Source organism: Zalophus californianus, chromosome 8 (assembly GCF_009762305.2).
Source record: "Zalophus californianus isolate mZalCal1 chromosome 8, mZalCal1.pri.v2, whole genome shotgun sequence".
Taxonomy (NCBI): Eukaryota; Metazoa; Chordata; class Mammalia; order Carnivora; family Otariidae; genus Zalophus; species Zalophus californianus.
Window position 1 is genome coordinate 116249631 of NC_045602.1, and position 14806 is coordinate 116264436.

Genomic DNA, 14806 nt, shown 5'->3' on the forward strand with positions numbered 1-14806 from the left:
GACCGAAAAGTCAAAGCAGCCAAGAAAATCTCCCGGAGAGCCACAACCTTGACCCCAGCCACGTGGGCATTTGCGGCGGCTGCGTCTAGCCACGTTTGTCTCCTTGCGAGATGCTGGGTGTGTGACACCAGCGCGGCCGCACTGGGCCAACTCGCCTGGCCAGTACGGCTTTTTCTTACCTTTCATGTCCACCTGGTTTTCAAATCGGTCCAGCGACAGAGTGACGCAGCGCACCAGCATGTTGGAGTCCACCAGAGAGCTGTTGATCTGCTTCAGGAACACCTGGAACTGGAGTGGGGCCCGAGCTCAGACGGGCGGTGGCAGGCTCCCACGGCACACGGCCGCGGCCCGCTCGCTGACAGGGGCACCCATTTACCCAGGGCCAGCCGCTTCTGGTCAGACCAAGGCCCGGATGAGCTGGGTGAGCTGCCCCTCAGCAGGAGCTCAAGCCACATCGGGCACTAAGCCCAGTGGTTTTTGCACTGATGGGTGCTGGATTCCTCTCATTTTCACTTCAACTAGCCTGAGCTGTGTTTCTGTCAAACAGCCCATGAGGCTAACACACCAGGCCCAGTCCTGCCCTTCTGGGGCTCGGCCTGGCACCCACCGCCCCACATCAGGGCCATGTCACAGCCCACCTGCTCCCACTGTCCCACGGGCCCACAGCAGCTGCGCCGATCACCCCCGCACAGCCAGGGTCTAGCGCAGCCCTGGCACAGAGCAGGGGTGACCGCTCGCTGAAGGCTGCCCACTGACTCCCCAGTATTCTCCAATTTAAAACCAGCACCCGAAGACTAGTGAGGGCCAGGGCTCTAAGATAACTTCATCATCATCTTTTTTAAAGATTTTATTCATTCAAGACAGCACGAGCAAGCACAACCAAGGCAGGGGGGAGGGGCAGAGGGAGAAGCAGGCTCCCCACTGAGCAGGGAGCCCAAAGCGGGGCTTGATCTCATGACCCGAGCTGAAGGCAGATGCTTAACCGACTGAGCCACCCAGGCGCCCCTCCAAGATAACTTCTGAACAACGCGGCAAACCCCACAGAGCCCAGGTTAGTCTTACCTTTGCATCAGTGTTGATGTATTTGTTGAATCTCTTGAATGCATCAACGTTGAACTTCATTAACTCCCCCAGAAGGTCAAAGTAACTCTGGAGCACATCCCTTGACTTGCACTCGCTGTCCACAATGCAGTACAGGATGTGCTGGGGGTGGGAGAGAACAGGATAAAGGCAGGAAAGTGGCTGAGCCCCAGGGCCAACAGGCAGATGTGGCTGCCGCCCCCAGGCTATGCTCAGCCAAGCTGCCCGCTGCCTGCCTCCCACCCGGGCCAGGCACGGAGCCCCAACCACGTGACGCCTGCTTCGAGTAAGCATCCACATCAGCTGATGGAACCTGTTCCCCTGTCTAGATTCTCATCTGGGGATGCCGGGAGCTCCGAGGGCAGGGCCGGGCCTGATGCACCTCACCAGCAGGTTGGGGTAGGCAGCCATGAGCTCTCCTGCTTGTCCAGGGCTCCCCAGCTTGCAGGCGAGGGGAGCTGTTTCTGGAAGTAACATGGGCCCCTGCCTGAGCACTGAGGCCATTCAAGTAAATGAAGCACAGGGTTTAAGGGCTCGGGACACATTTTGACCCCATGGTTTGTCTTCATATTTATGAATAAAAAAGTTTATACTAAAATCAAGTGAATTTTTATCAGGAACATAAAACCAATTTAACTTAAAGTTTTCTATGATAGTTCAACTGTTTCCATTTTTCATTTTCATTTTCCTGAAGTTATGCTAATTTGGATCAATTTCTTAGGGATTTTACAGTTCATGGGTCAGTTTCTTGTTTGTATCCATTTTTTATTTTTTTAAAAGCAATTCTATCTTTGGCCAGTTTGCTCCCTGCCTTTTGTAAATTTTGCTTTTTCTGAAGGCCATTTTACAATAAAGGGAAATTAACTTTTGGTCAACAGCAAAATATCCTCAGGGTCAAAAGGCCTTAACTGGGTAACTTCAGACTCTCCCACTCTTCCATGGGCACCCCCAGCTCCCTCAAGCATCCGTTAAGCACCTCCAGGAACCCACAGTTGGAAACTCAGGGGAGATCCTAGGGCAACCTGCACTGGCGTTTTAAAATAAAGAGATGTGGTCTGCTTCTGACCAGCTGTCTAGGGCTCAGGAAGGAGAGCAAATGCATGGGACTGCGGGGGGAACGGGACGCCCAACACCCTGGCTCCTCCAGGCCATTACCTCCAGAAGGCCTCGCTTCAGCAGGAACATCTGGTCTGCATAGGAGGTGGTCCCTCGGAGGAAACTCTCCACAGCCCGGGCTTGCCAAAACCTGCGACCCAAATGTTGACCCCTGGCCCAGGTGGCTAAGGCTGCCCTCTTCTGTCCCATATTCCATTCACCAAGGGGCTGGGAGATGTTTGCTGCCTTTTGATTTTTTCAACATTTACTGCACATCTGGCTAGGCATCAGACCTCATACTAGGCATTGGGGACACAGCAAGGATAAGTCCTTACGGAGTGGACAGTTCAGTGGGGGAATAGCCCTCTATCTGGTTCTGTCTGGAAGAAGCTGTGTCTCAAGAGTAGGGGACTCCAAGGGCTGGTTACGGTAGGTCACATATGAAAATGCACTCTAGGCTTTGACCTTTCAGAAGAACAGGGGGACAACGGAAGTGGGGCCGGGAATGCAAGAGGGAACCAGACGGACATGTGCGGTTGGCCCACTGAGCTCACTTCTGATGGGCTGTCCTAGAGAAGACGTGGGCCCCAGGGGGCAGAGCTGGGATCAATGAGGGGAAGTCTGGACAGGTCAGGCTGAGTTGACGGTGGGCATATGAGGGCACGGAGCCTACTGACGCATCACACCCCAGCCGTGACAGAATGCCTCCCCTTAGCCGCTCTTCTGTCTACAGCCTTCACAACTCATCTCCAGCGAGCAGGAGGAGCTCTGAGAAGCCCTCCCTGTCCCTGCCCACCCCACCAGCCCCCAGCTGGGGAAGGGGCTTTCCTTTGCTCCCTCAGCTCCCGGGGCAGGTCCTGGCTCTGCTCCTTTTCACACTGCATTCGAACAGGTTTCTTTTCATGCTTGTTTCCCACAACCCAGGGATCTCCTGTGGGCAAGGGCCATAGCTCCTATTTCCCTACCACCTGTCCAATGCCAGCAGAGAGTAGGCGCTTGGTGAATGCTTGGTCAGTTTGAAATATGCTGTTGGTATGCAGCAGCAGCTCACACATTCCGGCTGAGTCAGACCCCCACTCCCCCCACAGTAGTAAGATGTCCAGGGTGGAAGCTGGTAACTAAATGAGGTATTTCTAACCACCTGGGAAACACTAGGTTTCTGGGCCCTTCAGGAGTGGCAGGTGCCTGTCCCCAGACCTACCTGAAAGAGGACTCGGCTGGCTCCTTCTTCATGACCTGCAGCAGACGAGTTAATAAGCCCCTCTTCCCATCACACACCAAACTCCTGGAACAAAACAGGGACATTGGTGGCAGACCTGAGGCTGACAGAGCCCAGTCCCACTTGGCCAAAGGACTACTGTTGTCCTGGGGCCCTGGCGCTGGGTCTCTCTGCTACTTTAGGTGGGTGAAAACACCTGGGGACATTTCCAAGCCAGAGGACGTTCCCCTGCTCTGCCTGGGCCCAGAGCACCCCAAGGACTCCTGCAGATTTAGAACTGAAGAGCCAAGTGAATTCACACCACCTCTCAGGCCAGCTTTCCCTTTCCAGGCCCACTAGCAAGTGATCAGAGGCCAGAAAAACCCAGAGTCCGTGCTCAGAACTGCTGGAGGGAGGGCTGTTTACACCAAAGTGAGTCTGAAATGCCACGACAGAGTCTACCAGATGGGGCAAAGTCTGTGCCAGTAGGGTGAGACAGGGAGTACCCTGGGCCCCACGTTCAGCTCCAGCTGGCTTTGGCCAAGTCCCCGTGCCTCTGGGCCTCAGCTTCCTGGTCTAGGAAGCAAAGACATGAGATGAGGAAATGACTCGGGCTGCATCACGGGGGACAGAGGGCTAAGCAAGCAGGGGTTCTAGGCCCTTAAGTTCCTTCTTCAGATAGAACAACTCTACTTTTATCCCCTACAGATATTATGAACTATGCATGGTTTCATTTGAACAGATTTCTCCTGCTTTAAAAAAAGGGGGGGGGGGCGCCTGGATGGCTCAGTCATTAGGCATCTGCCTTCAGCTCAGGTCATGATCCTAGGGTCCTGGGATCGAGCCCCGCATTGGGCTCCCTGCTCCACGGGAAGCCTGCTTCTCCCTCTCCCACTCACCCTGCTTGTGTTCCCTCTCTCGCTGTCTCTGTCAAATAAATAAATAATCTTTGGAAAAAAAAAAAGAGAGAGGCTGAGAATTATGACCCCTGGTGCTGGATACAGTCCTCCCTGCCCGGACCCCCAGGAGCCTGTGACCTCCTTACTGCTCAGGTGACACAAGCATAACCCAGCTAATGGGAGTTGGCAAAAGGCAAGAAAGAAGCATGTCAGCAAAGGTGAGTGACACAGGAGCGGGCAGAGCATATGTGACCTTTGGCAAGTGACCTCTCCAAGTCCCTGCTCCCTGCTCTGTAAAGTGGAGGGGATGACAGCATTTCCCTCCTAGGGCTGCTACGGGGCCCCAGAGAGGTAATGCAGGTGATGTGAGGACAGTGCCTGACGCACAGGAGCCCTCAGGACACTGAAGCTCCCCATCAGTGAGAAAGGACCAGCAGCACACCTGCGGGCACGCACGCAGCCAGGGGCGGCTGTGGGCCCGAGCTGACGCCACCCACCTGTCAGTGTTGAGGACAGCTTCCACCTCAGGGATGTTGGCTTTGAGAGAGATGGCACTGAGTTCGTTCAGCTCCTGGTTATTGAGCAGCAGGTACTTGTTCCTGAAACAAATGGGGTGAAGGGGCTAAAGGACAGGCACTGGGCTAGTGGGCCTTCCCATTTCCTGTGGTGAGAATCGGAGAATCCCCCAAGTGCGCTCCCCTGACACCACCTGCCCGAAGCGGCAGAGGGCTCAGGCCAAGCCTACCTGTCCACCTGCCACATCCACTAACAAGGCCCCTTCCCTCAACATCTCCAGGCCTTCTGTTTGCCACTGAACATTTCTATTTGACTTCTCAAAGGCACTTCCAACTCAGTGATGTCCAAATAATCAAGCTCTCCATTTTGCTTCTCAAACCTGGCCCTATTCCAGCATTCTCACCAGGGGGCCCGAGTGGGCTGTGACACCCCCTCCTGCGCCCTTCACCCTTCAGCCTGGCAAGCTGACCCAAGTCAGCTTCCTAAATGGTCTCTCCCAGGAACTGATTCAACACAGAGAGCACCCAGAGAGGTCTTTGGAAAACGGGACTCTGATCACATCACTCTCCTGTCAAAAACACCCCCACAGTTTCACAAGCGTTCAAATATGTAAAATCCAAGCCCATCAACATGACCCACAAGGCCCTGTGGCTGGGCCACCAACCACCTTTGCAGCCTCACTCTGAGCCAAGGCCCCTTCATTCACATCACCCGCCACATTGGCCTCCCTGAACACACGGCGCTCCCTCCTGCAGCGGATTCTTCTCGAACAGTCAGCCTCTCACTCTTCCTTTTCACCCAATTTATCACTGCCAACCCTTCGGGTCTCAGCTGACAGGTTACTTCTGCAGAGAAGAGCTCCTGACCACCCTCTGGCCAGGTCACGACCCCTGTCAAATGTTCTCTCACAGAACCATGCTCCCTCCACCGGAATACCATCTCCATCTGTCACTGTACATTCAACGGTGTAATTCTCTGATTTATGTCCCTCTCCCTTCCAGGAGAGGGGGGGGCATGGCTGTTTTCACTCATCACTGTCTTCCCAGAGCCTAGCGCATACAAGTGCTCAGATTTAAGAGTCTGATGAAATTTAGGGACCTGGGGCGCCTGGGTGGCTCAGTTGTTAAGCGTCTGCCTTCGGCTCAGGTCATGATCCCAGGGTCCTGGGATCAAGCCCCGCATCGGGCTCCCTGCTCAGCAGAAGCCTGCTTCTCCCTCTCCCACTCCCCCTGCTTGTGTTCCCTCTCTTGCTATGTGTCTCTCTCTGTCAAATAAATAAATAAAATCTTAAAAAAAAAAAAAAAGTTAGGGACCCAATTCCTCAGAAAAAAGTACACAATCAGAACATATTGGTGCCATTTTTCAGAGGGTTCACGTACTTCCTGGAGCTTAAGTCTTTCAGGCAGAGAACCTCTGAAAGAGGATGGTCGACATGATCCAGACAAAAGTAGCAAAGTGGAGGCCCCCGACCCCATCTGTCCTCAGGCACATTCTGGTAACTTATACAACGTTTCAAAGGAATTTAAGCCAACGTTTAAAATCAGGACCTTTCACATAAATCTTAATTCCTAGCTTCCCTTGGGGGAAAAACTCAGAAGCTATGCAACAGTGGGCTCAGTTTCCTCTATACCAACAGTTGGCCAGAGCTGAGCAGTAACTGCCTGTGCATTCCAGCTCACCAAAGTCCCCACCACACGTCCCCAGTGTCAAGGTCAAGGGTCAGCTGATATTCATCCCTCCCCGGGACTGTTTTTCCTATAGCAGAGAACCAGTCTCTTGTATATTCTCCATTAAGGTTGAAAAATAAAAAATGAGAGGGGAGAATGTGTTTCAAAAAAATGGGAGAGGGTACATCTCCTTGTGCAGGTGAAGAATAGTCCACGTGTTCAGTCAGCAAATAGCCCACTCTGCCCACCTGAGGTCCCTGTGAAGAGCCAAGCTGTCCGCTCCTCGTTCAGAGGGGCAGAGAGCTGAGAGATGTATCAACTCCAAGGGTAACAAGGGGCCAGCAACATCCGTACTCATTTCCTAGGCTGGCCGTGAGGGCCCGGGGCAAGCTCGGCACCGGGCCTGGCACAGAGGAAGGGCTGTGCAAGAAGCAGCGCCCAGCAGCGCCCGTGCTAGGTGAGGTGGCAGCAGCTCCCACAGCCCCCGGGCCCTCCCGAGCTGAGGCCGATGGCACAGAGAGACGAGCGAAGCTGCCACAACAACTCTCCTTCTGGGGACGGCTCGTACTTACTCGTGGTGGTCGCTGAAACTCTGGAGAAGCCGCAAGAACTGTATCTTCAGAGTGATGTCCTGAAACACACGTGCATCCTTGTCAAAACCATCCTCACAATGTTCCCAATGAAAACAGAACACTCTGCCCAAAGCCTGGGTGTGTCACTTGGCTCCTCTGAGCCTCTGTCCTCATGCACAACGAGGACTTTTCTTTAGCCAGAAACCCTCTGTTGACCTCCACAACTGGCCAACAGCAGATTAAGCTAATGTGAACCCTTCCTGCTAATCCCCACCCCCTCCAACACTTTGGATAAAAAATAACTTTAAAATTCTTTAAAATGTGAGGCTAAGTTCCTAACAAAGAAAAATCCACAGGAATCAGAAATGAAGGGCTGGGCTCAGAGTGGGAAGTGCAAGAGCAGATGGTTGGCAGCTGGGGACGATGGAGAAATGGAAATGACACTTACTCACCCGGGGCTTGGGTTTTAATGCCCTGCAGGGACTAGACAGAAACCTGGACCCACGTAAAGCCCGGGCATCATACACACTCTGTGGAAGAAGGGGTAGGAAACCCCCACTTACCAGCCCAGGGAGCTAGCAAGGATGCCCATTTCTGTCGGGGTGCTGCTGTTGGTGGAGGGGAGCCCCCAGGAGAAGGCTTCTGGGCTCACACCTCCAGGGCCAAGGCACTCAACATGAAAATCTGCCCTGGGACACTTACCCCTAACATACGCAGCAGATAAAAGCCAAGTGCTCTAAAGAAATACTTCCAGGGCCCAGGCTACATTACAGAACATGAGGCAACTATCTACCCCTAGATGAGTCTGAAGACTCAAATACAAGTATTAGCACTCCAGGAGCAATCCAAGACCATAAAAAAAAGTATGTTATAAGTAATGAAAGAGATAGAATACAACAGAACATTAACATAACGAGTAAACACCAAGTCGTTTTTGACAAAGAGCCAGATGTCTCAAAATGCAGAATATATTCACTTGAAATTAAAAACTCGGATGGGCTGAGAAGCAAAATCTAACAAGGCTAAAGAGGAAAACAGAATGCTGAAAGATAAGGCACGGAGGAAAGTCCCCAGAGCATGGCACAGGGACCAGGGAGGACCTATGGCACTGACAGCTGTGTGGCACTTTCAAGTCCCTGGCCCCTTCGTGGTGGTGACCAGGCCTCCACATGGCCCATGAGGACAGCAGGCAAGGGAGTGGGACCTTCCTTCGGCAAGAAACAGGCTCAGAGATTCAGTGACTTATTCAAGCTCTCCTAACAAGCTGAGTGGCACACAGGCCTCCTGACTCCCAGTTCAATGCTCTCTCCAGTGCACCATAAGAGAGGCCAGGCAGAGGTGAGCCCTTGACCCTAAAAGAGAAGGCATCCCAAAGCCCTTTTTGGCTGCAGACCATTGGTGGTGCATGGTTTCAGAAGGCAAAACTACCATCGGTAGATGGACGATACAATGCGGGGAGAGTACAGAACAAGGGAAAACTTGCTACTAGGTCATGGAGTGGCAGGCCCTGCCTGGAGGACAGTGAGCGCCCCAGTCCGGAGGTGAGCAAGGCAAAGCTGGCCAGAGGGCCTTCGAAGGGAGTTCTGTATTGCCGGAGGGGCGGGGCCAGACCCTTCTCCAAGACAGCTTCCGCTTATGGGATTATACAGACTTTATGAATAAATTATAAATACAAATACATATATATATAGGTGTCTGGGCGGCTCAGTCGGTTAAGTGTCTGCCTTCAGCTCAGGTCATGATCCCAGGGCCCTGGGATCGAGTCCCACATTGGGCTCCCTGCTCAGCAGGGAATCTGCTTCCCCCTCTGCCTCTGCCCTTCCCTTCTGCTCGTGCTCTCTCTCACATGCTCTCTCTCTCTCTCTCAAAATAAATAAAATCTTTAAAAATCAAAAAATGAGATTTCAAAGGGTCAATGGCAGATCTTGAAACAACTACCCTAGCAAGTAAAGCCCATCTGTTGCCACGTCCCCTGCTCACCGGGCTACAGTCACAGTTCTGGTTGTGACCATGGAGGACAAGGGCAGATGCTGAGTGCTTCCTCCAAATCAACTTGTCAAACAAATTATTGAGCCCGGGGATCAGCTTGAACTCCGCGATCATTCTGTGAACCTGGATGGGGTAGGAAGGCAAAAGCATTACGACAAACGTGCTGCGAAGATCCATCAAAGCCTCATGCTTGGCATGTACAAAACAATCTTTAGGACAAAGAAAGCGACAGTCAGTAGGGACTGCTGAGGTTTAAATACCCCACTTAGCCTACATCTCACCGCACTCCCCCTATGCACAGATACATGTTTATTCTCTGCTCACAGATTCCCCACAATACTCTAGGAGTCACACTATATGGCGAGTCCTCTTTTAGGAACATGAGTTTGGATTCAGAGAGCCCTGGGTTTGACTCCCAACTCCAGCACACAGGAACTTTGTAACCTTAATCAAATCTCTTAATCCTTCTAGTTTGTTCCTTCCTCATATCATTAAAAAACAAAAATACCCCTCATGCTTCAGAGTAGGATAAATTTCAACTGGTGGCAAGATAAACATATTAAAAAAAAATTGAACGTTAAATATCCTAAAAGAATCTATGCAAAGAATTAAAAAAAAATGACCACACAATGAGAAAGACTTTCTGAAGTATTAAGTATACTAAGTAAATCTAGAAGCCAAAAGAGAAAACCATTCAATTCAATCATGTAAACCTTTAAAATTTCTCTACGGCAAAATTCACAGTAAGCAAAGTCCATACCAGCAATCTCACGTCACAGGCAAAAAGCTAATTTCCTCCATAAGGAATCCTACAAATCTCTTAAGCAAAAAGACTAACCTTACAGAAAAAATGGGCAAAGGATACACACTGGAAAATACAAGATAGTCTTCAATATATGGAAAGTGCTCACCCTCACTTATAATATCAAGAGAAATTCAAATCACAACCACTTTTTCACTTTTTCAGATTAGCAAAGAAGTAGGTTTAATAATACTGTGTTGGTGAGCTGGGCCTCAGGCATGCTCACACACTGCTGCTGAGAGGGCATAATGGGGTACCACCTGCAGAAGGAGGACATTTCAGTATTATCTCTAAAAATTACAAATGCACATTCCCTTTGACCAGCGATTCTACTTTGAGGAATTTATTCGCAGATTCATATACATACTAAATGACACATGTACAGAGTTGCTCATGGTGGCATTATTTGTAATACCAAAAAAATAGATATAACCTATACTCCCCATCAATGAGGATTAGTTGCATAAATTATGGTATATCCATTCAGAAGGGTATAAGGTACCAGTAAAAAAAAAGAATTGAGGTTTTTTCACATGTAGTGAACATTTACCAAGATTCAATATTAAGAAAGCAAATATGGGGGTGCCTGGGTGGCTCAGTCGGTTAAGTGTCTGCCTTTGGCTCAGGTCATGATCCCGGAGTCCTGGGATCGAGCCCCACTTTGGGCTCCCTGCTGAGTGGGGAGCCTGCTTCTCCCTCTGCCTCTCCCCCTGCTTGTGCTGTCAAATAAATAAATAAAATCTTTAAAAAAAGAAAAAGAGGGCACCTGGGTGGGCTCAGTCAGTTAAGCGACTGCCTTCAGCTCAAGTCATGATCCTGGAGTCCCGGGATCGAGTCCCGCATCGGGCACCCTGCTCAGCGAAGAGCCTGCTTCTCCCTCTAGCCCTCCCCCCTCTCATGTACTCTCTCTCTCTCTCTCATTCTCACTCTCTCAAAATAAATAAATAAATCTTTAAAAAAAATTAAAAAAAAAAGAAAAAGAAAGCAAATACATACATACATGCTATACTGATTGTGTTTAAAAAAAAAAAAGAGAGGAATACATTTACTTTTATAAGCATAAAATGTCTCTAGAAGGATATATGAATAACTGGTAAAATTAGATGCTTCATGAAGAACCAGAACACATACTTATTTACACACTTTAATACAGAACTGTGTGAATTACTTACCTATCAAAAACATTTTTTTACAGAAAACAAAGATATTACTTCTTCTTCTCAGGGCTCTTGTAAGGATAAGGTCAGAAACCATAAGTAAAGTCCTGAGCACAGCACCAGTGCTTATTAAATCCCATTTTACAAGGGGAAAGGGGAAGTTGAGCAGGACCAACTTGGGCAAGGCAGTGGTGGAAATGTCACCCTCAATCAGGTGTTCTGATCCTAAAGCCTCTTTCAGGCCCACCACAGGTCTGCATTTCTCTCAGGAGACCAGAACGTGACAAAGATGTGACTCTGAGCAACATTCTTCTTTGAGCCTGAGTCCCTTGACAGAAAGTGAGGGACAGCGAAGCTGCTGAAAGGATTCAGTGAGGTAATGTGGGGGAAGCTCAGGGCCTGACGTACAGGAAGTACTGTACAGATTATTTACATTAGCATCAGAGAAATGGAATTTCCAACATCTGGGCAGTTTCCAGTCTAGTGATTTCAACATAGCCAAGACTGGCCAGAGAACTTGGCCGGAAGGCACAATAATAAGCACTCTAAGGAGGAGACTTCTGGGAGGCCTGGCCAGGGAAACCCTTCCCCTTGCTGTCCCCGTCTTGGTAAGGGCCATGCACATGGTGCCGGGCACACAGGAGGAACACAATAAACGCGGACTGTGCAGATGAGGCCGGGCCAGTCTAACACTGGTTCTCGGGCGGGCAGGGTCCTGAGGCCAGGCCACGGTCCTCCTGAGGAAGCAGGGCTGTAATCACACAGCTGAACTGGAGATCACGACTGATTCACAAAGACTTGGTAACAGGAAGGCTTGGGGAGCAGGGGACAGTCACAGGGGGACAGAAAGAGTCAGGGCAGCAGAGTTTAAATCCTCGCTCTACTGATACCTGGAGCCTGAAGCCCCTTTTGTACCTCGGTATTCTCAAGCATCAAGTGAGGGGAGAAGGGGTCACCACCTGTTTTATAACTTACCAAATACCTGAAAATTCAAATATGAGTAACTGTGAAAGTGCCTCAAAAAAAGGTAAAAGCACCCAACACATGTAAAGCACAGTGACTATTTTTTTTTTAAGATTTTATTTATTTATTTATTCATGAGAGACAGAGAGAGGCAGAGGCAGAAGCAGACTCCCTGCAGAGCAGGGAGTCCGACACAGGACTCGATCCCAGGACCCCGGGATCATGACCTGAGCCAAAGGCAGACGCTTAACCATCCGAGCCATCCAGGCACCCCAACTCTTATTTTTTATAACAAATATATTCCATGCTGAAGGAAGGGGCTTTGATACTGTGGAGGTCAGGGTGGGATCTCATCCATGGTCCTAGTTTTAAATACCAACCGTAGGCTGATAACCCCCAAGTTCTATCTCCAGGCCCGACCTCACCCCTAACTCCAGGTACGGATAATCCAGGTGCCTATTCTAACAGACACTTGATTCAAACCTAACTTGTTCAAACTAAATTCCTTGCCTTTCTCCCTACACCTCCACCCCTCTCCCCCAACTCCCTAACTCAGTCTTAACCATCTCAATAAATGGCCAATCCATCCTACCTGCTTGGGCCAAAAACCTTAGAAGGCGTTAAAGAAGCTACCCTTAACCCCTCTCTCATGCCCACATTCAAACTATCAGCAAATTCTACCTGTTCTACCTTCAGAACATATCTAGAAGCACTTCTCACCACTCCCCTCCACCAACATGCTGGTCCTGGCTACGATCATCTCTTCCATACAGCAGCCAGAGTGAACACCTATGTCCTGAAAATGGCCTATGACAGCCTGACGCAATCTGACCCCCACAGTCCCTCCCCCCCTTCACTGCTTGTTCTACTCCATGCCCCCGCTTCCTTACTCTCCCACCAACCCACAGGGCACACTCCCACCTCATCGCTTGCTCCCTCTACGTGGTAGGCCGCCTGGGGGATCAGCATGCCCAGCCCCCTCACGTTCTTCAGGACATCCCCATGCTGCATGTCATCTTTTCAGTGAGTCTTCTCTCTGGCTACCCTATCCAAAATGGGGATAACTGCACCAGTTTCACACAGAGCTGTTGTGATGGTCCAGTGTCTGACTCAAAAAGGAGCTTAGGACTGAGCGCCCCCTCTCCCCCCACCCCCCGCCCCCAACACCCTTTTTCTCATCCACAGGACGATGACTGGCCAGTGGAGAAAGCCATTTCTCATCTATCTTGAAGAGGAACGCTACATACTTCCAGAGCCCTCTTTCTCCCTTTGTAGGTTACAGGCCCTTGCTCCTCCCTCCTAGAACTGCTTCAAGGCTCAGGGAACCCCAGCATATCTGGAGCCCCCTCTGCCCTGCAGCTGCCTAGTTTCTGTAACCTGACACAGCTCCTGTCTCTGGCCATCCCCCCGAGCCCCCATCAGACTGGCGACTCCTCTAGTGCATCTATAGGGCAGTCATCTTGCCACAGTGACCTTCATTCTTCACATTAACAAGGTCAGGTAACACGGCCAAGCCACCAGCTCCTGCCCTGGGCACCAATGCTTTGCCCAGAAATGCTGCCCATGGCAAGGTACAGTGGAAAAGACTGTGGACTCTGGAATGAGACCAGTTTCCTGATGTGTAAAAGAGAGAGAAGGAAAATGAGCCCTACGCTTTGCGAGGCTAGAGACAGCCACTGAGAGGGGGCCTAATGGAGTACTTGGCACACCACCAGTGCCCAGGGAGCACGTGCTGCTGGCTCCCCCTGTTCTGAGATGTGGGGGAGGGGCCCACCTGGTTTCGCTGACGCCCCATCAGCAGCACACAGAGAACATAGAGCACTTCCAGTTTGTACATGATCTCATGCATAATCTTCATTGACTGCGGCAGCTGGGTCCTGGTGGAAGTGTGAGGCAGGCCATTCTCCTCAGAAGCCCCTGGAGGAGGGAACACAATGGAGGCTGAGACAGCCACCGAGAGAGAGGGTTGAGTCACTGCTTGTGAGGAAACATGTTTCTGCCCCTCAAACCCACTCTGGACAGACTTGAGGTAACAGAGCCATTAGACTGGCCCCTGAGCCCATGACAGAGACTTTGAAAGCCACAAAACCCCCTCCAGGGGCCAGGCGAGCTTAGAAACTTAGAAAAACTGACTCTATACAACATAAAAAAAAAAAAATTCTGTATGTATGGGGACAGGTGTTAACTAGACTGATTGCAGTGATCATTTTACACTATATACAAATATCGAATCATTATGTTGTACACCTGAAGCTAATGTAATGTTGTACGTCAAATATACCTCAACAAAAAGGGGAAAAAAAACCAACTCTGCAGTTTCGTTGTTTCATCAACTTTAACACTAAAAACACTCTGACGCAGACAATGCAGTGACGCGACTCCTCACTTCTCCCGCTGCCATCAGAGAGCACCCCCCACCCCAGTGTCCAGTCACCTAAGTCGAAAATCGTGCCCAACTCTCTTCAGGTCACAAATGACTCTAAGTACTCGGTTCCTCTGCCTAGATTCTACGAGGAAGCACTGCTGAAAGATTGAGAGGGAGCCTTTTCCAAGACTTCTTTTCTCCTGTTTTTCAAAGAACCATCTCAAGTTTTCTAAGGTTCAACTTTCTGAGGCAGACCGGGCACCACAATCACTATCAGTGATTCAGATGAACATGTCATCTACTTGCAGACTTTCATTATTAGTAACAACGGCAGCAGCTAGGTAGTATTTCTGGGACACCTGACATGTGCAGGCATCATGTTTGGGGCAGCAGTAAACCATCACATTTATTCTACTACCCTGTTAACAAACAAGTCTCAGTGAGTCAGGCAGGCCAGTGAGGTGAACTCACGGGAAGGTGGCGGAGCAAAGCGCTGCAGGCTG

The 14806-nt window shown here is 50.4% G+C and overlaps 1 protein-coding gene across 1 annotated transcript in view; it reads right to left on the reverse strand.

Annotated features, from left to right (window-relative positions):
• LOC113937106 (transient receptor potential cation channel subfamily C member 4 associated protein) overlaps positions 1 to 14806 on the reverse strand; it is a 68581-nt gene that overhangs the window by 2697 nt on the left and 51078 nt on the right. The window contains 8 exon segments of the mRNA XM_027620802.2: positions 180 to 288; positions 1063 to 1203; positions 2236 to 2326; positions 3377 to 3460; positions 4770 to 4871; positions 7028 to 7086; positions 9008 to 9139; positions 13713 to 13855. Coding sequence (XP_027476603.1) covers positions 180 to 288; positions 1063 to 1203; positions 2236 to 2326; positions 3377 to 3460; positions 4770 to 4871; positions 7028 to 7086; positions 9008 to 9139; positions 13713 to 13855 — 861 coding nt within the window.